Source organism: Drosophila subpulchrella, chromosome 2L, assembly GCF_014743375.2.
Source record: "Drosophila subpulchrella strain 33 F10 #4 breed RU33 chromosome 2L, RU_Dsub_v1.1 Primary Assembly, whole genome shotgun sequence".
NCBI lineage: Eukaryota > Metazoa > Arthropoda > Insecta > Diptera > Drosophilidae > Drosophila > Drosophila subpulchrella.
In genome coordinates this window covers 24,725,396-24,750,165 of record NC_050610.1, presented here as the reverse complement: position 1 = coordinate 24,750,165, position 24,770 = coordinate 24,725,396, and the positions used below count along the sequence as shown (strand labels likewise).

Sequence of the window (24,770 nt, the reverse complement as noted above, 5' to 3'; positions counted from 1 at the left end):
TCAAATGGCGTGTGTATTCCCCCAAAAATATATCCCCTAAAAAGCGTATTGGATTTTAAAGGTCTTACATTTTAAGCCGATAATAAATAAAAGAACCATGCTTATATAATTTCATTTATATTCGATTGCCGCTTAGTCATAAGCTACCGACCAATGATAAGAACGATGAGGTAGGATTCTATTTTAGATTATAAATAAAAGAACCATGCTTATATAATTTCATTTATATTCGATTGCCGCTTAGTCATAAGCTACCGACCAATGATAAGAACGATGAGGTAGGATTCTATTTTAGATTATCTGTCTGCAGCTCAGGCGTCTATGGACTATCTTGCTTTGGTGTACCGGCCTGCAGCTCAGGGGTCTATAAAACCCAGACCAAGCTATACTTTGCCATCAGTTCCCTTTAAACTCGCGCTTAAAATGTTTAATCTCGGAAGTTATTTTTCGATTGCAATTATTGCCTGTAATCTATATGGATTGCAGGCAAAATCCTTGGATAGCGACTCTCCTAAAAGTGTAATGAATACTCCGGCGAATCAACTGTGGGTAAAAATGTTACCATTCTTCAATTACGTTGCCAAGGAGAGCAAATGCTATGTCACAAGAGACCTCCAGAAAATCCAATCAGCAATGCAGAGTAAGTTTAAAGTTCAGTAGCTATATACTAAGAAATATATACAAGAATTATAACTTTTCAGAGGATAATCAGGGGAGACTAAGCAGAATAGAGAGTCAGCAGACGGAAATCCAGGAGAATCTGAAATCCCTGCTGGAAATACTTAGGAATAACGTCCCGGAAAACTTTGAGGAGAGGCTGGTCAGGATGGAGGAGCAGCAGACATCTTTTCGAGAAGTTCTTAAGAAAATTCCACTTGATATCGCGGAGAGACTAGGCAGAATGGAGGATCAACAGAAGTTTCTTGGGGCTCAATTAGAAGCTCAGATCAACGCAGAAAAGGAACAGAAATCCCAGCTGGAAGGACTTAAGAAAACCATCCCAGAAAACTTTGAGGAGAGGCTGACCAAGATGGAAGTCCAGCAGACATCATTGCAGGAAGCTCTTAGGAGGATTCCAGAGGACTTTGAGGGGAGAATGGATCGGATGGAGAAGCATGAAACCGATATACAGAAGGACATACAGACCAGGATGGACACTCAACGGGCCGCACTACTGGACACCCTTTCCCTCAATTTTACAAAGATCGTTCGGCCGCAGTTTGAGCCAATCGGCTCCAGATTTTTCTACATCGATAGCAAGTATGCATACAACTGGAATACAGCCGTGAGCACCTGTCGCGAAATGGGTGGCTATATAGCCTCCGTTAAGGACCAAGCAGAACTGGATGCAATCACGGCGAAACTGGATAATAAACGCTACTGGTTGGGCATAAACGATCGAGCCAGCAAGAAGAACTACCTGTCAGAGGCATCCGGAAAGAAAACCCAATTTTTGAAGTGGCGAAGTGGAGAACCCAACAATATAGCGGACAATGAGAGATGCGTTGAACTTGTTGGCGGCGAAATGAACGATGAGACGTGCGCCCAAAATCTGCATATTATTTGCCAAAGTGACATTGAAGTTTAGCTAAAAAATTGATAAACATTCTATAAATAAGAAATAAAATAAAAAATTTAAGCATTTTATTTATATTCTTTCAATTTCTCTATTGTTTATTTGGGAAAACAATTTTAATTTAGTTCTAGAGGAAACGTTCATTTAATCTTAAAAAATTAATTGACTAGACTGGAATCTTAATATCATGTGAATTCTACTGAAATCGTACTGCTATGAATATTTTGCTTTTCAGTTTTAATTGAATTTTAAGAATGTTATATACGTATTTTTATATTTCTCGTGTATTCCATAAATCTTTTTTTTTTATATATTAAATATATAATAAATTGAGATTATTCAAAGTCATGCTGGAAAGCTGATAGGAACGATGACGACGGTGGGGATTTCCTCTGAATTTCGATTGTTTTTAATTTCAAATGAATTTAATCTATGTTTTTGTTTGTGTGTTTCTATTCATTTGAACCTTGAGAAACTTACTTTCGTATATATATGATATTACCCATTAATGTTGACATTGAATCCTATTTTCAGCTCGGTGGTCTACAGAAAGCCATACTTTCCAATCAATAGCATCCAATTTTGACACCTTCAGTCGAGACCCTCAACATGGCAACTACCAACTTTTTTGGTAAATAAAAATAACGTTCAAATTTAGGCTGGAACGCACAAGGTTTTCGTTTGTCAAGGAAAGGGTATTATTTTTTAAAAATGCATTAGTCGTTTAGTAGTTCATTAACTCTTTTTTCAGAAGATTCCTTTGAATGCCAAGGGATAGCCGTATCTTAAAAAACCAGAATAATGGAACTCTAAGTATATTATGTTCGTTTACCTTAATTATAAACCTTTTGCTGGGTGTAAAAACTTCATAAGGTGAAAGTTTGTTGTTCCTTAGGCAATTGTAATTTGACTGTGACATTTTCCCTGAATAAACTGTCAGCTTTAAAGGTTCTCCGAGCATTTAATTGGTTTGGGTTTTAATTGCCCTTTTTAAGAGCTGCAGAACCATTTGCACGTCCATTGTTTGACATCTCGCTGCATAAAGCCCGATAAGGATATATCTTTCCGCATATATACGTATTTACAAAACTCGCACAAAGGAAGTCTGATATCCTACTTAAGCGGGCAGCGAGGCATTTTCATTTTCGCCGGCATTTGGTGCAATTGTCAGGCCAATTACGGGGCCACAATTATGCCGTATGAGCACATAAAAACCGGATACGCTGGATAAGTCGCTTTGTTCCGGAGTCGCCGACCCTTGGGCCGTAAAACTCTTAGCCCTCAGGGGCTATCATCAGATGGCCCCAGACCCTGGGGTTGAGCTCGAAAGTGACACCGAACTGTATGCAAACAGTAAATGAAAAGTCATGAAAATAGGGAGGGTATATATTTCGAGGGTATATAGCAGGAAAAGTCAAGGGAATTTCGGGAAGAAACTGAGACGGGACGAGGAGCGAAAGCTGCAAGTCGGCCGAAAAAGTTATCAGCTTGTTAATTGCTTAACTTTTTCACTTCAACTTTTTTTATTCGTTTCGAGGAGCTGAAACGCGTCCCGAAGATAAAACCAAAACTGAAGGAAAGGTTGCAGGGGCCTCGGTGAACTTACAGAAAGAGATGCAAATTTGGCTGCACTCAGAAAATGTTTTGTTAACATTTCGATAAAGTGAGAATGTTGGTGAAATCCCAATTAATCACTGTAAAATCTCGATTTGGCCAGCTTTATAAGAGATTTGACCCAAGTAATATTAAGTTAAACCAAAGCTGGCCCATTTTGCCCTCAGTGTAGTATCTCTTTCTCTTTTGGTTGAACAACCATTTTTATTTTTCTTGCCCTTTCACAGAAATTTAAATGACAAATGGCAGAAGGCGACTGCTACTTTGACCCTTTCCCTGACCCCTCTTGGACGCCCTCTCTGTGACATTTGCTTATCGGACGCTTACAATGTCATAACACAGCCTCCAGAGTAAAGGAAGTTTCCCCAAAAAAGAGGAAAAAATCAGACAAATGGAAACTTTGCCCTCCTCTAATCTTGTGACAGGCCAAAAGCAGCTATACAACCGGCTCCTGTAATTAGGGTAGAGTTTTGGGGGAAAATGGAAAGATGAAAAATCAATGCAGGCCCAGGCCACTAAAACTCTCATTACTCATACGCCGTGAAGGTTAAACTGGGTTCTGGTTCTCTGACCATAAAAAAGACATTAAAACCATTTAAAAGTTGCCCTAATCTGCGCAGCCAAAGGTTAACTTTCCGTATAAATACATATATATAGGTATATAGACAGTGTTTTATGACTTTTGGCCCGCTTCGCTTTCTTCGCCGTTTTATTGGCCCGCTCAAATTGATTAAAAGATCAATGATTATGTGCCCGTTTAATGGTCCACTGCATTTAATTTAATTTTTTTGCTTTTAATTTTAGTTGAGATTTTCACAGGTCGTAATCTAGAGGGGGGTTTTTGGGTGGATGGAAGTCCAAAAGGAAATTAAAAGAAAGAAATTACTTTGGCACAATGAAGGATCCGCAAAGAGTTACCTTTTATTTGCCGCTCTTAAGAGATTTCGTAATCTTGTAATATTTTAAATGGGTTACTAAATGAATATTGCTTTTTATGGGATATTTTAAAATGTATCCTAATGACAAGGTACAATAAACTATGACTTATTACCTTTTTATATCACACTTTGATTTAAACATAAAGTTAAATTATAATTATTATATTTTTATATTTGGATACAACATTTCGTTTAAAAAATAAAAACAAGGGAATAACATTTATTACAGACCTATCCTCCCAAGCCAAACTAATTGTTTTCGCACTCGGATTCCTTCCAGAAAAAAAAGGTACACTTTCCCAACTATTTTGATGGCTTTATATGATGACTCACGTAGCTGAAGAGTAAAAGTTGGAGAAAGTATTATCGCAGCATTAAAAGATACCGACAAACCCCCTTTCAGAACTTGACTCCAACTTAAAATTTGAGCTTTTCCCCAAGAAAAACAAGGAGCATATAGATAAAGAAGAGCATCGGTCGTTTTTCAGAAAAAAAAGAAAAACAGTGTGAAATGCAGACAATTGCGATAAATGCGATGGGGGAAAACGGGGGAAAGTGTTTGAAAAATCATTGAATACCCGCAACGTGATGCAGAAAGTTCGCATATTTTTCTCACTCGCACACGTTCGCCCATTTCCTGCTCACATATGCATGCATTTGGCGTGATAAATAAAATGTTTAAGCACACATTTTGAAGCCATTGTGTAGATTTGACTTTGAATGCTCTTCCCTAGTTCTTTTCGGCCCCTCGAACCCCTTTTGACCCCTTCTTCCCCTTACGTGACGCAACAGACAACGATGACGACAGCAACGACATCTTGATGCTGCCAGTGCAACTTTAGTTGTTGCCGTCTGCAATTGCTTTTATAAAACGGAAAAGAGGTCTTGAAATTTGAAAATCGACGAAAAGGTACCGAAAAACAAATTTATAAAAATACTTTCATATATCTTATTGATTTTTTTACTTTTCATTATTAATTTTTTATAAATAATTAAATAAATATTTTGTTATGTGTTATCCGAACAAACATTTCAGCTTAATCCTTTATATTTGAGATTCAAAGCAAATGCGATTGATTTATTTATTTTATTTTATTAGAATAAACAACAAATAAACCACTCGTACTACGGATTAGTTTTATAGACATACCTGGAAGTGTATGGATAGTTACCTTTAGTACCTCTTTATCCCATATTTTTCAACACATGTGATATAATGGGTTATTATAATAGGTGAGACATCACTATAGGAAACTCTGAAGAAAATTTTACTTGTTTCGAGGAGGGACTTAACTGAATGGAGAATCAACAAAAGTCTCTTGGCGGTCAACTAAAAACTCAAAACAAACTGGAAAAGGGTCAGAAATCCCAACTAGAAACTTTTTGGACAATCCTTTCAGAAAACTTTGAGGAAAATCTGCACACCACGGAATTCCAAAAGACATCATTGCAGGAAGCTAAATAAATATGCAATGGATTTTGAGGAAAAGGAGAGAAAACTCTAAACTAATTATTACACATTTCAAAAAAGAAATAATCGAAAATTGTAAAAACATTGTTTCAATTTATTTATCTTTGCAATAAACCTTTTTCTTTATACCTGAATTGCAAACATGAAACAATTATTAAATCAACTAAATTCCACATTCTATGTTGTCTAAAAAAATTAAACTAAAAAAAGGTATTTAAACGTTTACCCTATTTTCTTATCACGAACATCTTATCTGCCCTTCCAATATACCCATCCTACTTACGCAATCGATACAGGGTATTGGCACTCCAAAAACTTTACCATCGTACGCACACTTTACGTTTCATCTGCATTCTGTGTGCCATTTTCAATTGCAATTTTTTGCAGCATTTGCTGCTTTTGACACGACACAGATTCGCAGGACGAAGGACCACGGACGAAGGATGTCTGCGAGGCGATGCGAGAGGAAACCGAGACCTTAACTAAGAAAATTCCAAGAGTTTTCTCATGCCGCATGCGGCATTTGTTGCATGGTTAGTAATGTCTCTTACACACGCTAATGAGCAAAATAATTAATGATCCCACAGACGTCGTCTGTTTCCCGCTTGTGGCAACATTTTCCATGCCATTTGGCAGAAAGTTTCACTTGACAAACTTGAAGTAGTCCTGGAAAAGCAGTCCGGAATCCATCACCGGCTTCTCTGCCTGGCCTTAATAAGCAGTTAATTTCATAGTTTTCCCCAACAGTTTTTCTCGACAGCATCCCGCATTAAAAGTTGGAAAAACAACATTGCGAGCATGTTGGCTTCTGTGTGTCGGCTGAATTTTCCTCGTGGCATTTTTCCCCATTTTCATTACATTATGCTGGCTCGGTCGGTAACTCTTCATTCGTTCAACTTAATTTACGTTTTATAACTTTTGCAATCATTACATGTTGCATTTATTTTCTCTTCCCAGCTCCCTGTTCCTCTAACTTGTTGTTTTTCCCTGCTCTGTTCTGTTATTTATTCTTCGGTTTTTTCTATTTTTTTCAGCTTCCATGTGTGCATAAACCATTTAGTAACAATTTTTGCTTTGGCAAAGTTTATTTTTTCTCGTACATGGTAATGCCTTCTGTGCAGAGAGAGAACTGGAGGATTGATAAACCGTTCAGATACTGTCTGGAGGATATTAAATTTCGCAAAACTTGTGATCAGATCGGTTCTTTATCGGAAAAGTTTGGGGGATGGGCTTAATTAACGGAGTATTTGGTGGAGAATTTTATGTGCCGTAAGGCTCTGTTCATGCCTTAAATTATTTTCAGAATTTTATATGTATTTATAATTAAAGTTTAGCCTAAAATCTAAAATTGTATTGTTAAATATGTATGATTTAGTGGTAAGGTGTATCAAGAGATATACTAAACATATTAGTTAGATGGGTATTTAAGGATTAATAAAATTATTTCTTAATAATATAGACAGGCATTCCCAGCATACAGCATATATTTAGTATATAAACAGTTCGAAAGAGCAATTAAAGCCGCTATTTTTAGGTATTTTAAAATTTCCCTAAATTATTATTTTTGTATTTTGAACATTTGAGAACTTTTAAATTAGCCACATGCTCATGAAAATTCCATCAAACTCCATTTGCTGGGCACTACAGTTAATGCAAAACTTTTCTTTCCATTTCCGTTTCCGAGCTCATTTTAATTAACCGATACTTGTGGAATCGGAAGAGGAGACCTCCCACATGCAGCACACACTTATTGGCTTACAAACGGGTAAAATAGTTTTCATCGCTTGACAATTGGCTAGCAGAAAATTACAAGCGAGCTTGTTATGGGAAAAGTCACATTAGCACCAGCTAGTTGGCTGCCTCATGGATCGACTCCTGTTTTCATTCCATCTACTTCTGTGTTTTCTACCCCTGGGTTTTCCCCCTTCTGGATTTTTTCGCTCTTATCCCGGCTGAGACTTCTTGCCGTAAGTGAACTTTTAGTAACTGCTACAAATCTGTGAGCAGGCAGCTAGTTAGCAAAGGCTTATCACACAGACGGGGATACGGAATACGAAGTACAGACCCATGCACAATCAGTCAGACAATCTTGCTCCGGCTCCTCGCATGTGTGAAATGACAGCCGTACATCACAGGACACGAGTCTGGGTCTGGGGCCTTGGAACAGGAGCAGACACTTCATAATGACACCGAAGTTGCTGGATACCTGGGATCCCATCCCACCCCGAGAAGTCCTTGAGTATACACTCCTGCATCCCACACGGCTATGAATTACATTTACGTAACGTAAGCTTTGCCAACGTAATCGCAACATGACAACAAGTAATGAGCTTTGACACGCCCCCTTCTCCCTGTTGCTCCTGGAAAACCCCCCCCCCCCCCACATGCTGCCCTTTTCTGAACATCCGACTTACGGACAGACTACTTAGCATTTCTTTTTACCCAAAATGAAAGCAGGTGAAGGTACTGGTAAAAAATAGGGCGTTTAGGACGGCTGAAATCTTTTTGGTTATGAAATCATTAGGAGAGGTGCCTTAAAGTATGCAACTCGGAAGTTTGGTGTGCATTTGCTGTTCAATTTCATAAAAAATATAGCTTTTATTGTTACATTATCCTAGAATTCTCTTCTTCCACTTCAAGTTTCTAGGGATTTTGAATATTAGAAAAGATGGTTGCATATTTTTCGGCACTTGCATATATGATTTCTTTGAAAGCCTCCCTACAGATTTCTTGCAGTGCAGCTTTGCCTTCGGACCGGAGCTATTTCTCATTTTTTGACACCCACACAGACTGCCCTATCTGGCTGGCCCACTCTCCCTCCTCCCCCGACTTTTCCCCAGTGAAGGTGTCGGTTAAATCATAGCAAAAGTATCTGCAACTTGACTGAGGGAAGACAGCGATTGCAGTCGGAGAAAAGCTGGGAGCATGGGGTGGCGGGGGAGAGACCGAGTTGATAAGCATCTGTGCACTTCATTTTTGCACTTTTCTCAAGTCCTTGCAGCAATTTTATTACAAGCAACTTAAAACCCCCCATTTTGCTCCTGGGCAACTTTGTCGCCCATCCTGCTGGATTCCTCGGTATCCTTGCGCCGGCTTTCTTATTTATTTGCAATTGCAATGACAGCGTCGCCATCGTCGTCATCCGGCTCGTCCTGGTATTTATTCAAGTGTGAGCATCGCAGTCCTTCTGCTCCTCCAGCCGCTGGATGCGATTTAAACTTCTTACACACACATTTTGAATGGGCAAGTTGCAAAGTGCCAAGTCCATTACGAAGGCCCTGCCCGTCCGTCCGCCTGTCCGTCTGTCCGTCCGGGAGAATCTGACGGACGGACAGCGAGGATAACACAGCCTGACACTGACTTAACCAAGTCTTCAGTCTCAGTTTCCGTTCCTGGGGACCGGCCCTCTCCCCGGTCTCTACTCCTTGTCAATCGGCATTAAAATCACAAAACAGCCGTGGGGAGAGGTGACAGGTTACACGGTAAATAAATGGGGGTACTCTGAATTTTGGGGTTTGAAAATAATTAATATAAATAAGACGGCAATCCATTAGTTACTTGTAAAATGTAACAACAAAGGTGTTATTTTAGATCACTCAAGGAACTTAAGATATTTTCACTACACTTTACACAATGTAATATACAAAAATAAAGTTAAATTTCATACTGAAAGTAGTTAAAGCTCTCGAAATTGATTGAGCCCCTGACTGAACCAAATTTTCATATCAATGATGGCCATTTTTCACCGCAGTGCAACGGGGGGAAAATATAGATGAACCACCTGCCGTCGTTCCGCTTTTCAAATCCTTTTCTCGCCGAGCTGAACTTGATATGAAAGTCTTGAAGTGGCCAACGGCACTCGAAAGAAAAATTGTTGCAGAATTGCAATAACTCACACCGAGCGAACGGAAAATGCCGCAGAAAAAATGACTAACCGGCGAGAGTACCTAAATGATAAATAGCAGCGACTGATAGGTCCTTTCCAGCTTTCCCCTGCCTTTCCTGAAATCCGAAACTCGCAGGCATTTCCCACTTTTCAGGTTGACTTTGCGGATCTGAGGGGTGCACTCTTCACATGCTCGAAGATTTATGTTGCGCATCAATTGCTTTGAGAACTTCGTTTTGGGGCTGGTAATAGGTGGGTAAGTGGGTGGGTAAGTGGTTACCGGGCTGCTGGGGCGGTAATGTCTATCTGCGCTTTTAATGCCAGCGTAATTTATGAAATGAAGTATGCATATATTTTGAATGACTTTGACTTTACAAGTGGCTTTGGCTCACGGGGATGTTTGACTTGCAGGCTGACAACTCTTTGATTCGCATTTCGGAGGGGGATATGTGAATGTGCATATCCACTGCCTGTCTGACTGTCTACTGGCTCATGTTCTTAAGTAATTTAATTTCTCAAATGCTACGCTCCCCAAATTTATGCAATTTTAGTAAATATATTTAGGTAAGATTTAGTAACAGCTAAAATACCTATGCGACATTTATGCCAGTGTATATTAGTATTTAATCAAAATCAAAAGAAGGTATGATTGATAAACTTAAACTAAAATATATTTTGGTTGTATAATTGGTTTTTTTGTCAATTGTAGTTTATCGTAATTGAAATTTTAAATATTAAATTACATTAAACTAGAGTGTTCAAGATGTGTTTTAAGGTTAACAAATAAAAGCAAAGAAGATTAAACTAGACTTCAGTACTCCCCTCGTTTGTCTGGCAACTATTAATTTTCCCACAAAGTTTTCCGCTCACTCAAGGGTTAATCTCTCAATAAGCTGCTGGGAATCTCTGTCATTTAATCGCTCACCTTTCGCCTTTCGCCTTTCACCTGTCGTAAGTCACGTCCCCATTCGGTGAGTTGCTTTCGAGCTTCAGTCAATGACTCAATCATTCAGTGCATCACTCACTCAATCATCGATTTGTCTGCTGCTTGGCGAATTTTCTTAAGCGAATTAAGATCATTTCCAACCAATTGATTTGCCGAAACTGAGAGGGAATATCGGATTTCTGTTGGGAAATTGAGTGTGCGTATGTGTGGTGGCTGCCTGGGGAAATGTTTATTAGAATGTGTGCGTACCTTTTTAATTAACATAAAAATCTAATTTGCAGCACTTTGACTTTGATGGCGACAGCTGGCGGCTCATTTCAGTGGGAGTGTGATGAAAACAGCTTAACCTTATGGCCAACGATGTGTGCCATAATGTCCCGCCCCCTAGCCGTCCAGCCCTCCTTTCTCGCCCTTTCTCACCCCATCTCTTTCTCTGTTTCTCTGATTCTCTGTCAGCGACAGCGCTTTTGACATTGGCTTAGACAAGGCCAAAAGCTTACCAAAACACCTACCTGCAGCTGGCCATGATGGCCAATGCCCTCGTCCTCCTCACATCGCCGGTAGAGTAGCACATCCTCACACAGGCACTGCGAATAATAATTTACAATTCTAAATAGTATAATCTTCATTTTAAATAAGATCATTTATCAAATCCATAGCCCGGACTTTTTCCTTCTATATTGAAGTGCTCACTCTTTCAAAGTTATGTTGCAGATCTTTCAGTAATACTATGTTATTATAATAGTATTCGAATAGTTTTTTCATCTAGTCAAATGAGCGCATTGAAAAAATAAATGCAAATTGATAAAAAATATTGGCTTATTTTAAGTCAAGGTAGAAGTTATTAGAAACGATGATAGTATACTTACTTTAAACATTATATGTACTCAAAACTACAAAGAATTTCATTTTATAATCAAAGTTTAAAATCTAAAAAATTAACTAAAACGAATAAAAACAGCAATTGATGAAATACATAGCAACAAATATTTATATTGAATATGAAATCTTCGGTAATCCTACGTTTTTTAACAGTGCAGCTGTTTGTACATATACATTGCACACCCTTAGATTTAATTTTAAAAGATATCAAATCTCCAACAAGTTTTTTATTTTTCACAGTGCACTCCACTGTTATTTCCACATTGTCGTTGTAGGTGTCCTCGACACATTAGCGACATTTACACGTCGCAGCAATTTCAAACAGCAGCCGACAAGGCTCATTCCCTAGACCCTCAACCCCCCCCCCCCCCCCCCAGACTTTAACCCCTATAGCTCCGCTTTGGTATAGCATACACCCCCAGCATGCAGTCAGTCATAATCATTTTCATTGTCAACATTTTGCCGACACATGACAAACAGCAAACGAGAAAAAGTTGTTTTTATTTTGTGTGTCATCTTTTTAAGATTGCTCATTAGAAGCAATTAGCCGGGTTGAAAAAAGCGAGAATGTGGGTGGAAAAAGTTAGTGGCCATTTCATTTAAATTGTATATTTACAAGCATGCAAATTTGATTGCCACTTTCAGCAATTTTCGCACTTTTCATTTGGTTGAATTAAATTTGCAGCAGCTGTTGGCTGGAAAGGTGGTTGGGGCAACGGGAGGGGTTAACCAGCAATGACAATGACCACTTGTCGTTGGCAAACATTTGCCAAAATGACCGCAATGACCAAATGAAGGCGCAACCAAAAAAAATTAAAAGTGTTATATTTAAAATGATACAGAGAATCGGGTTGCAGATATTTTGGACTTTGAAATGCCAGCAGTTCATTTAAAATGGTTTGAATAAATTAAAGTGTAAGCAAGGCCATATATTGATGAACAATTTAAATTTAAAATGTTAATAATTTAATAAACTTACTAGCTTTCAACTTGCAGAATATTCCATATTTTGTATTTCCCTTCAATTGATTTGGTAATTTTTTAAATGCAACCACTAATCAATTGGATTACCTGATTCCAGTATTTAGGTGGTGGCGTCTAATTTTCCGGGCAGGTGAAAGTTTCGGTGGGTAAACCGCTTCTCACGCCGTTTTGCCGGCAGAATGGTTTTTATGTAAATTTAGTCATTTGCCACCACATTTACACACACACACACAAATGGCCACTGGCCACGCCCCCGGGACTAACGCTAGAAACTAGAATTTGCATTTAAATCTCATTAGTTTATAATGGTTTCAGGTCCTCTAGGTTTTTTTGTTTTGGCTGTTTTGGTTGTTTGTTCTGAAACTGACAACTCTGCGCTTGCTCCTATTTTTAGTGTGCCATTTCCGGCGGAAACCGCAGAATGCCCCTCCTGCACCTGCCATAATTGTGGGGCATGCACTGGATGTGTTGCCATTTTGTTTTGTATTTATTTAATGAAATTGCATGCGGAACATATGTTGCACACGCACACGAATTCGAAAAACCGGGGGACAATCGTATATCGTAGCATACTTTCCAGCTGAGGGCTGCTCTTGACTTCTAATGACTTTATTGCGCATTTGTTAGCCACTTCTGCTGTTTCTGTTGGCCCATAGCCCTTGGCAATTGTTTATTGTACCTTTTACTCATTTATATTGGGTACATTGAGTGTGTGAGTTTAGCTTGAACAATTATTTGGATAATAATTAAAAACTTATTCTAAAAACAACAACTTTTCACAATGTTTTTTAAAGTTTTTAGGTGCCGTTTTTAAAAGACGGACTGTTTTGCCCATTTAGTAACCTAAGCTAACCATCCACATCGTTTTCGGGTAGATTACAAAAATACAATATTTTATTTTTTAATTTTTCATAATTTTTTTAGAAACAAAAATTTAGTTTTTAGGTCTTAATTCAATTCGATTAAGAATTTTATTACGAACTCAACGGTGCATGACATTCCATATTTGGACATTTTGTTTTTTTGGTGAAAATCGGATTAAGGTTTTGTGGCCAAAAAGGAAGTTTTTTTTTGAGTTTTTTGGTCATAATTCAGGTTTAATTGGTGATATAGCTTAAAGGATTATCGTTTTATGCTCTTTATAACCTTAGCTCACGATCCACAACACATTTGGGTAGATTAAAAAAAATTAAATTATTGGCACCTTTTGGAATTTTTTAGGGGAGCAACAAATCGTAAAAAATTTAATTTTGTTGGGCTTAATGCCAATCAATTGTGAATTGTATTACTAACTCAACGCGGTATGACACTTCATAATTGGACTACTCATTGATTTTCTGCGTACAAAATACTGTTTTTTTTGGGTCAAAATTCGGGTTTCGGGTTAACTTTTGACAAAATACAATTATTTTTTTTATTTTGTCTTAGTGGGACACTTAAAATATTTAAAAAATATATTACTTACTTTTTAGAAACACGTAAAATGGTCTTGGAAAGATTCTCCTTTAGCTAAGCTCAATATTCACTTTAATTACTTTATATCATGCAAATAAATGTATACAAATTAAATGGTTATACTCTCCCATGATATTTCATACAATAATCATAACAACATCCACATCATGTTCTCCACCATAAAGGTCATCTGGCAGTCATTACGTCTCACCTGCTCGCAATCCTCGCATCGCATTTCTGCCTGAATATTTTAACATAATTGCCATGTAAGCGAAATGTACAACTTTTGTTGTTGTTGCGGCGGTGGCTCTAGCCTTTTTATATTTTTAGGCCAATTTATTTGTGCCGCCGCCAGTGGCATATGAATATGCGGCATTGTTTACGGGCTTAATTTGCATTTGTCTCTCATTGTGCGACGTCTGGATGTTTTTCCCGAGTGCATTGGCCCTTGGTCTATGTGTATTACACTTATGTACAGATAAACAAACAATGTATTCATGTTTATGTGTGTTTTCCTTTTGGCCATGTGACAGTGCACTGGAAAATGCGGAGAAAAGTGATTATAAATAAATAAATACTAAACATCCTTGGAATATGCGAACATAAATGTAGATTGGGAAGCCAACCATTAATGGTTTATGGAGTATTTGTACTAACTAGCCCCCTGTTTCTCCCAGTGTGGCATTAATGTCGCTTTGAATTCACTTCAGATCGCACTTTTTGTTGAACTGCTGCGGTTTAAATTTTCAATTCGCATGCAATGACTTAATTGTTCATAATTTTGTTATCAGATTAACACAAATTCCGCTTAACGATAATGACTTCATGCAGTTTATGGCCAGTGCGTGCGAAGGATTCGCGGCCAGGACCCTCGGCTTAACCATTATCAGCTGCACGACAGTCGCTTTGACCCCCCTTCGCCCCATCCCCCGCCAGAATTTTCTCGGGGGCCCATTGGATTTTATCGCAGGACAACGCTGATTAAATATCAACGTAATTTATTATTCAAATTAAGTTTATCGGCGAACAAAAGGCTCCAGCTCTCGGTGGGTGGCTCCGAAATGGCGAAATGGCGAAATGCTGAATGCTTCTCTGCGGGAGCATGGATATGTTGTATAATAAATTTGATAGGTATGTCGCGTGGGTGTGTGTTCCAAATTGACATATCGCTTTCGCACAACCCACACACACAAACTCACTTGCCGATGGGCAAACAAATTAGCCGGAATACAGGAATACAGGCCAAAACACACGCACACTAATGCGAATTTTGACGCTCAGCGGGTTTTATCAAAAATGCATTTGTCATTATAAATGCAACGTGGCCGACCTGCACTCAACGTGCCTGCCTCACTCTTCCAGCCGAGCTCATTTCGGGGTGAGTTAAATAAGCCATTCATTATGTCGGATCTACGGCCAGGTGCTTTAGTCGGAAAACATTCTCTGAATCCCACTCGAGGCTGAGTAACTCTTGGTTGGCCAACCAAACTATCAGCTTCTTGGCCCAGGACTTTCAATGAAGTGCAAGGATATGATTTATACAAATCTTAAAATACATAAGCTAATACATTTGCACAGAATAAAATATTTCCCTTTTAGAAATAAGATATAGTCTTTATATACAATTTTATTTATTTAAGAATTTACTAAAAATATGCAGTGGAAAATACGGCTCCTTTTAGTACCAATAACATCGTATTACAAATAAAATATTGCATAATTTCTGACAGCTTTAGAAATGATTTCTAAAACGCTTAAGCAAAGTATACTTTTAGCATTATCCATTTCGTATATACTTAATAAAACTGATCTTATAATTTCCATATAAGGTTTTTAAACAATTTCCATTTAAATAAATTATATCAGGTGAGTTTATTTAAAGTTTTCAAGAGCATCAGAACTGCCGGCAACTACCAAGCTTGTTTGGCAAGTTGTTTAATTTTCAATTATAAATTCATATAAATTCAATGGTCGACGCGCGGCGCCTCAACTCTCCGTGGCCATTATACCACTCAGCCACACCCCTCCGCCCCTCCGCCCCTGCCACGCCCCCCGACCTGGGCCGTTCCACAATGGGCGCCTTTATGGAGGAGTGGCCATTATGTTGCTATACAGCCGCTTTGGCTAGATTTGTGTGGCACGGTCAAAACGTGTTCAATAATTTTGTCAATAAAATGTCAGAGCAGGCACGAAAAAAGAGGAGAAGTAGGTGGCCAGTGTGTTTGCCACAAAAAAATGGACTGTTTTATATATTTTCTCCTCTTTTTTTTGGGCCCGGTCGTGTGGCCTACAAATCGTCCCCTGAATGCGGTTAAAACTGTCAGGCCATAAGTTTACACAGGTTGAGGTGTGCTTTCTCTTTTTCGTTGGCTTTTTTTATCGGGGTCCTCCCGCTCGCACATTAAACTCATTGTGTTTATGGCATAAATTTGCATGTTTTCCACGTAAATTTTTCAATTTGAATGGACGCTTTCGATCCTTTCGGTCGAGGGTCCTGTCCTGGGCCTTTTGTGTTAGCTGGGATATTGTTGGGAGATGTTAAACAAAATTTAAAGCTGAATAAAGCTATCACCGTGTGGGAGATCGTATCGTACCGGCTTGAAAGGGTTGATATTTTAAGGTGTCTGAGGTGGAGTTAGTTGCCTAAGATTGACTTAAGGACAGATTTATAGATTTATGGATTAATGTGTTTATAAAATTTATCATTATACTATTTAGCATACATTAGAGTTTTAAGATTTATTTGAAATATTATTAAAGTGTACCTACTTAGTTCCAAAAATAGGAACTAATAGGTCCTTCAACATTTTACACAATGATCATTTAAGTCCCCTGTCACCTCTGTTGTTGTCATCTATGGTTTTTATGAAGTATTTACATTTGAACTGTGTGTTTACACACTTTTACCTAGTGTTTTTGTTAGGCTCTCCCTGTGTCCTTGCCAACGAAGGACTTTGGATTTAGTTTTGGTTTTGTTGCCCGGCAGGAAATCGTGCTTATGTGTGTGTGAGCTCGGCCAGGGCATGTGTATAAGTGTCAAAGGCATGTGTTTAGCATGCCTCATTTGAGCGCAAATACACCTGCAGCCATCAATTATGCAAAGAGCCAGTTCCTCCTCGTCCATCCTGTTGCCAGGTCGGAATCGTCAGAGGCCGTCTCCGGCTACGTTTACGGCTAGGTCTACGGCGTTGGATATTGGCCCGGGGCTTTCGGGATAGACGAATTTACACACTGAGAAACAACTTATTATATAAAAAACCAATTCTATAAGGTGCCATAAAAAAGTATAGCTATTTGAAATCACTTGTAAAGGTGCCCAGAAGTATGCAGTATCATTTCCTAAGACAACAATTACTGTTTCACTGCATACTTTTAGACACCTTTAAAAGTGAACTTTAACGTTTTAGTTACTTTAAATCACATATTAAGGTGCTTAGTATTGACACATTCATTTTGAATCTGAAATTTATATTAATTCGATAGACTATGGTTACTTTTCACTGCATACTTTTAGACACATTTGCTAACAAATTCAAAGCAACTGTGATGGTTATTAAGTTTACCACCCTGCCATTGGTGCAGCCAAGAAATTTTCTCTCTGTGTAGTTAGCCGTCAGGTAGGCGGGACTTTCAGCGCCATCGTTAGTTTTGCCTCCATCCCCGCCCCATTTCGATTTTCCCGCAGCCCCAAATTTCCATTCAGCCATTCAACCAGCAAGTCAGCCAGTCGGCCATCTAGCTAAATTAATTTATTGGCCTTCCTCGCAAAGACCAAATAGCTGCAGTTTGCATAATCATCGCACACACTCTCGCCTGGAGTTGGACAGCTTATAAAATATTTATTTAAACTGCAAGTTGCCAGGCAACACTTGCCGAAGTCTGAATTGCAGATTGTCCAACCATGTCCATATATCCTTTGATGGAGAGTCAATTTGTTTGACCACCGACAAGGTTTTCGGACAGGATACACAGTGTTTGATATTTGAACGTAAGGGGATCTCTGGATTCTGCTCAATATGGAATAGTTTAACTTGGTACAATTTAAGTCACTTTATGAATTTTATAATTCTTGCTATGAAATGTTATGCGATTATAAAACTGACAAATTAAATAAATCATTTAATCCCCTGTGTGCCTACGCCTATGCCGATGTGTAGTACCTGCCAAACGCACACAAAATTCATGGCAAAGGTCATTAAAAATCGTTTAACGAAAACTAAAGTTTAATTACGAGCACGCCCAATTTGGCACGCCCCTTTCCCGAACAACGTTGCCTAATTGGGGGTTAACAATTTGTAAAACTTATCGAACTATGAGCAAGGACAACGCCCAGCTCATCAATTATGCTGCTCAAGTGCTTTGTGTGCTCCCCAGTGTACGTATATATATTTGGTTTCAAAGGGTATAAAAGGACGGGGCTCGAAGGATTATGAGCTGAAAAGTGTTTGGTGTCCGTAGAGAGAAAAAGATGTTACCTCGCTTCCTGACCGCCTCGTATCCGATGGAACGGCATTATTTTGCGGTGCCAAAGTTTGCGTTATCGCTGATTGGATTCTATCCGGAGCAGAAGCGAACTTTATTAGTGAAACTCTGGAGTTTCTTCAACTTTTTCATCCTGACCTACGGCTGCTATGCCGAGGCTTACTACGGCATACACTATATACCGATTAATATAGCCACTGCCTTGGATGCCCTTTGTCCGGTGGCATCGAGCATTTTGTCCCTGGTTAAAATGGTGGCGATTTGGTGGTACCGAGATGATCTGAGGAGCTTGATCGAGAGGGTAAGGTTCCTCACAGAGGAACAGAGATCAAAGAGGAAACTGGGCTACAAGATGAGGCTCTACACTCTAGCCACTCGATTGACCTTCTTGCTCTTGTGCTGTGGGTTTTGCACCAGTACTTCGTATTCCGTCAGACATCTAATAGATAATATCCTGAGGCGAGCCCATGGAAAGGACTGGATCTATGAGACTCCGTTCAAAATGATGTAAGTGGAAAAATCAAAACAAAGTTTGGTTCAAAATAGAAATTGGGAAAATTAAGAAATACTTATTTCAATTAGGAAAATAAAATCCCAAAAAAAGGGTTCTCAAAGTATAATGGAAAAATAATTTTATTTTTTTAAGGCCTAGCTATAGCTAAATTAAGTGGTTGGTGGCAATTTGCAATTTTCCCAAAACCAGAATATAAATAAATAAATAAATAAATTTTATTTTTCGAGTGGGTCCCTCAGACTTTCGGTATCAAAATTTGTTGATGCATACCTTAAGATACTTTTAAATATAGTTTTAAGCCCTTACAGTTTTTTGATACCTAAACTAAACCTTAAATAACACAATTTCTACGAGAACCTAATTTTTTGTTCTACCTTTTTTTAAACTAAACCTTATTTATAGATTTCCCGATCCTCTACTGCGACTGCCGCTGTATCCCCTCACCTATATCCTGGTGCATTGGCATGGTTACATCACAGTGGTTTGTTTTGTCGGTGCAGATGGTTTCTTCCTGGGCTTTTGTTTGTACTTCACGGTTCTGTTACTCTGTCTGAGGGATGATGTGGGTGACTTATTAGAGGTTGAAAATATCGAAAGGAGCCCCTCCGAAGAGCAGGAAGCTCGGATAGTTCGGGAAATGGAGAAATTGGTGGATCGACACAATGAGGTGGCCGAACTTACGGAGAGATTATCGGGTGTTATGGTGGAAATAACACTGGCCCACTTTGTCACATCTAGTTTGATTATTGGCACCAGTGTGGTAGATATTTTATTGGTACGTATAATCATTAGTATTATTCATTTCTAATATAGCCATTTATAATCCTCAGTTTTCTGGACTAGGAATTATTGTTTATGTGGTCTACACTTGTGCCGTGGGCGTGGAGATCTTTCTATATTGCCTAGGAGGTTCTCATATCATGGAAGCGGTATTTATTTTAAGGATTGCCATAGTGTATTTACACAACTGTTTATATTTTGTAGTGTTCCGATCTAGCTAGTTCCATATTCGGCAGCCACTGGTACGGACACACTATTCGCGTCCAAAAGATGGCACTTTTGATGGTCGCTCGTGCGCAGAAAGTTCTCACAATTAAAATTCCTTTCTTTTCTCCATCTTTGGAGACACTGACCTCGGTAAGTTTTTGTTGGGATTGTCTTCTTCATAAAACCAGATAAATATTTTGTGAAATTTCCTTGCAGATTTTACGTTTTACGGGTTCCTTAATTGCTTTGGCAAAGTCGGTTTTGTAAACATCATTGTTTTCTATTCCCTTTTATAAAATATATATTTTGAGAATTATACAAAAATACAATTATAATAATATCATATCACATCATACCATAAATATTTGAAAAAATAATTGACCGGAAAAGTTTAGCTAAAAGGCTTGACAGTGCATTTTAAATATGTGTCTAAAATAATATTTAAGCTAAAAACATTTTGTATACCTCTTTCTATTTTACCAATAAAGTTTAAGAGTTCAATTTACTTTTCCTTTATTCATTTCGGACACTCTCTGCACCTGATTTCCCTCTTCTGGCTTAATATTTCCTGTACTGTTTTCCCTTACTCTTTCTGTCTGCGTGTGCGTTAATTCGTATATCCTTTACAACAATTTCGGTTTTCTTTTCATTTTCCTTGGCAGCACCTTTGACCCCTGATTGTTGTTGTCGAATTAAAGCTGCACTGTTGTTAAACATTTCCTTGGGTGTCCTTCTGCTCTTTCAGCTGCTCCTGCAAATTGCTTTCTTTGCCGTTGCTCATCACAGTCCCCCTCGCTTGCCTTCCTGTTTGGCACTTTCCTCTTGGCCATTCCACTTGGCCATTTTCAGTTGCACGCTTTTCCAACTGCAGTTCATTTCCATACCTCGTGCACTGAAATTATAGGAGATATGTAGTTAATATATATTAAAATCTGTCACACTTCCTATGACCCTTTTTTATATTACTACGTTTAACTAAAGGACTTTCGAAATAAAAGATATCGACAACAATGACACATTAACACTAGATGCATTCTATTTTATTACATTATTATTTTATCATTTCTATCAACAGTCTTTGTTTATATCATATGGTCATCTTAATATATTTTTGGGACTTTGGGATAAAAGAACCGCATAAACTTTTTGTTTAAGTGATACTTCTTGTAAATGAGTAAGGGGTATAATGATTTCTCCCAGTGCACACACCCACGCGCACCTTAATGACATCCGGTCTGCGTCTGTGTGGGTAGGGTACTTCATATTCCTGCCGCAGTTGTTGATTTCCCCCCTCCCCCTTTGAAGACAGCCTCTTCAGTGAGTGGATGCTGTGTGTTTTTTTGGGGTTCTTCTCGACTGATTTTTGTGTTTTATTTCTCTGTCTGTTTTTTTTATCTCGCCCATTGTTCATGCACAAATTCCTGCCATACTTTTGCCCCTTAATGTTGTAGTCCTTGAAATCCTTTACACGCACATGAGCGGGCCTATCTGCCGTCCCGCTCTCACCCCTCTAGCCGTCCCTCTGAATGTCTGTCTGCTCGTCCTTGTTTCTTTTGCCATTTGTTTGTTTATTTTCGCTGGCGCCTCCTTTTGTGAAAAGTGCTTTTGCTTGTAATGTGTTCGACGTCAGAGTTTGGCACCCCTTTTTCTTTTTTATACCAACTCACCATTATAACCCCAGCTTCTTGAGCCCCTCTTTTTTCGATAGTAAGATACCTATAGTTTTTCTAGACAGTCAAAACATTTCGTATTTTGGTGGTAAATCTTAATTTATATATTTTATATATTTATATATTTTTTTTAACATAGGTATTTTATAATATAAGTTATGTACTGAGAGTGTAATTTGTAAGAAATTCAAACTAAATATTGGGTCTTGTTTATAGCCAAGATAAAAAATATTTGTTTAATTATTGTTCAAATGTTTTTTATAAACCAAAATCAAGGAGTATTTTCAGTTGCACTTTCTGACCGAAGCTTTCCACCACTTGATGCTTTCTTTTATGGTTTTTTGAGGTTCTGCTCTGTGTTCATTTTGCTTTTCTTGTGTTCCACATGATATTGCTAGCTGGCTTGTTGCTTGTTATTTTTTATTTTTATTTCTTTTCCATTCAGTCAGAGCTCAGAACTTGTTTTTACCCCAACCGAAAAGCACCGCCCACAACCCCTTCGACCTTACCAACCCCCTAGCCCCCCTTTTTCCACCCAAACCTTGTTAATGTTGTTCGTTTTCACATTTTTATGTGCATTTTGTGTGTGTGCGAGTGTGTGGGTGTGTGTGTGGTGAACTCAACTCATACATCCGCATTTGCTACGCAATTTTTGCACTCAAGTTTACCTACTTTTTATGGTAAACACCCAAGGTTGCTTGTTTATTCTAGCAAAAATGTATTTAGGTGAGCTTAACTACATGTGGATGAGTGCGATGGGAATGGAAATGGCAGTGGAGATGGAAATGGGGTTGGGTAAGGTCACCAACTGGGGGTCACATCCACAGCATTACTCCGAAAAGGAGAAAGTTAAATAAATACTTCAGCTCTTTCCCTCTGGATTATCGCAAATACATTTCTCTGTTAGCCTTCAATAATTATTTTGCGGGTGGGAATTTGCTCTGCGGATTAAGGAAGCCAAATAGTTGGTTATGGTGGGCGTGTAAGCCATATTATAAATACATTAATACACACACAAATGGGTATGAACGAGTGTGAATAATTAAATGTGACAAATATGCATAATGCGGCGGCAAATAAAAAAATTATAAAAAGAACCATGCATTTCAATTGGAATGCATAAATGCTCTTCAAAGTGCGAGTATTCAGACAGAAAACACAATTAAATCGGGTTCTTGTTCGCTTATTGAGAGTAAAGAACTTACTTGTTTATAATTATTAAATTGGTCACGTTTGGGTCTTTCCATTTAAAGATCTTTTACTGTATAATACATTTATTTTAGCTCTGGAATAGTGGTTTAATAACAATTAAATGTAAGAAATAGCTTCAGTTTGCTACGCCATTTAAAGTAATTTGGCGGATACGGTCCTTAACCTGTGCCCCTTAACGTTCTGGTAGATGCTCCCTTGTTGTTCTTGTCAACGAGGGCGAAATAATTTTAAATGTCATTTTTACCTACACGACTAATTAAATTTCGAATTTTATGCCCGACAGGCCAAGTGAAATGTACATAAAACACGGAGCATGGCGGCGAATTAACAAAAACAAACACGACCGAGTGTAAAATGGTGACCCCAACAAACGCAGCATTTTCCGAGGGGCCTGGAAAATCCGGGGGAAAAGCATAGGGACTGTGAAGGAATGCGCCAGCATCGCCACATGAGTGAAATTTTAAGCAGGCGCCAAAGTCTTTGGGCCATTTTCTCCGTTCAAGAGGACAAGACACGTTCGCCGGCACAACAAAAAAATGGAAAAATAGGAAGGGGTAGGGAAAAATCGCGAGGGGGGATCCATTAAAATTCCGTTGGGCCATTGCAAAATAAATCCACTTGCAAGTGGTATAAAACAAAACAACAGCACTCAGTCGAGAAGGCGAAGAAAGCACCGTTGTGAAAGGGAAAAAGCATAAAACTCGTCATCGTCAGCGTTTTTTCCTTCGGCGGCGTCAAATGCCAAACGCATGTGATTCCTGCAGTCCTAGAATTCCGAAAGCAACAAAAGTGAGCCTTCTAACACTTTGGCACTTGAAGAAAAATTAAAATCTATATAAAATTATCAACAAACTGCAACTTGACCCCAAACTCTTTTTTATATTGGTGGCTAAAAGTATGCAGTGAAAAGAGAACGTCCTTCAGAATGGTTCCTGTGGATTCTAATAACACTATTAGCATCTCAATGATATGTTGTTAACCTTGGAATATTTCTCCCAGTGCTCGTAACCCCGCGCCCTCATCCTTGTATGAAATGTGAAATGGCAAACAAATATTTTTTTGATGTACGGCCTAAAAGTATGCATTGAAATTCAACACGCGGCAAGGGACACCAAAAAACGTTCCCAGTATTGATTGGTGGTACAGAGGGGTATAAAAAAGGGGCCTTCGAGGGGTTTTCACGGGGTGTTGAAGGCGGATTTTAGGCGTGTGGTATTTGAAACTCGAAATTAGCACCAGATCCTTGTTGTTTAAAGCGAGACACGAGTCGGCATCAGGAAATTACAGACGCTGTAAAGTGGAATAAGTTGGTGGGATGGTGGCAAGTCAAGTGAATTGAAATGGTAATGATACATGACAATGCCCCGTAGATAGGGACAGGCATGGATATGGGATACTGACAATCTTTCGCGTTTGATGTTGCGATGCTGTGTCATGGGATCGCTTTAAGTGCGTGGCATTTTCGCGGTTATTACAACCAATGGATGTGTCTTTTTTATTTTCTAACAAGTCGGATCATGTAAGTTTACTGTGGAATTTGGTATCCAAAGCTCTTATGATAATAGCTAAAAATGGAGTATGAATTTTTTTTTTTATGTTTTTGAAAAGGGTGACCGGTTTGCTGCTAGCTAACAAATTTAAAACTACTCCTTAATATAATTAAACATGTTTTCTTGTCCTTTCCACTTTCTTGGGAATTTTGCTCTCCTTTTATCTGTCTAAAGAGTTGTCTGAGTTGCGCCCAGTTTTTATCACGCATACGCCTAGTTGAGCGCCTAAAGGACTGAGGCGCAATTAGAGACAACAAGCGGCCGTCTACCCCTCTCTTTCTGCACCCCATTCCCCGTCTCTTTCGGCAGTTTCCCCGCTTCTAGCTGGTTTTCCTCACAGCAGCACATAATCTGCATACAAATGCGTTGATTTGCCTAATCGACGCCTATTTGTTTGGACCAAGAAAACAGCGAAAGAAACCAAAAAAATAAAAGAACACACTGAATATTCGGGATGGCGAAAGTTTTCCCAAGGAAATGCCAGGCGGAGGGGCAAGTAAACCGACGTTTAATTTTTGGAAAGCGCGAGCGTGTTGCACGCATTAAAATTAAAAGCGAAGGCGAGCACGCCTCCGTTTCCCCGCCCCCATTTCCACTTTTCCT

General features: G+C 38.7%; 2 protein-coding genes across 2 annotated transcripts; both read left to right on the top strand.

Annotated features, from left to right (window-relative positions):
• The first annotated feature begins 405 nt into the window (after nt 1–405).
• On the top strand, nt 406–1,647 carry LOC119546894 (C-type lectin domain family 4 member G-like). The gene is made up of 2 exons (XM_037853517.1): nt 406–640; nt 702–1,647. Exons 1-2 carry the CDS (start codon nt 424–426, stop codon nt 1,586–1,588), a joined length of 1,104 nt encoding a protein of 367 aa, XP_037709445.1. The 5' UTR covers nt 406–423; the 3' UTR covers nt 1,589–1,647.
• A 16,573-nt stretch (nt 1,648–18,220) lies between these two features.
• LOC119548272 (odorant receptor 24a) lies at nt 18,221–20,023 on the top strand. The gene is made up of 5 exons (XM_037855423.1): nt 18,221–18,741; nt 19,151–19,523; nt 19,579–19,677; nt 19,733–19,885; nt 19,952–20,023. Exons 1-5 carry the CDS (start codon nt 18,221–18,223, stop codon nt 20,000–20,002), a joined length of 1,197 nt encoding a protein of 398 aa, XP_037711351.1. The 3' UTR covers nt 20,003–20,023.
• The last annotated feature ends 4,747 nt before the right edge of the window (nt 20,024–24,770 follow it).

Coding starts and splice junctions, on each gene's coding strand:
- LOC119546894 (XM_037853517.1), top strand. CDS start 424: ATGTTTAATCTCGGAAGTTATTTTTCGATTGCAATTATTGCCTGTAAT. Junction 641..701: donor AATCCAATCAGCAATGCAGA/GTAAGTTTAAAG, acceptor ATAACTTTTCAG/AGGATAATCAGGGGAGACTA.
- LOC119548272 (XM_037855423.1), top strand. CDS start 18,221: ATGTTACCTCGCTTCCTGACCGCCTCGTATCCGATGGAACGGCATTAT. Junction 19,524..19,578: donor GTGTGGTAGATATTTTATTG/GTACGTATAATC, acceptor TATAATCCTCAG/TTTTCTGGACTAGGAATTAT. Junction 19,678..19,732: donor GTTCTCATATCATGGAAGCG/GTATTTATTTTA, acceptor TATATTTTGTAG/TGTTCCGATCTAGCTAGTTC.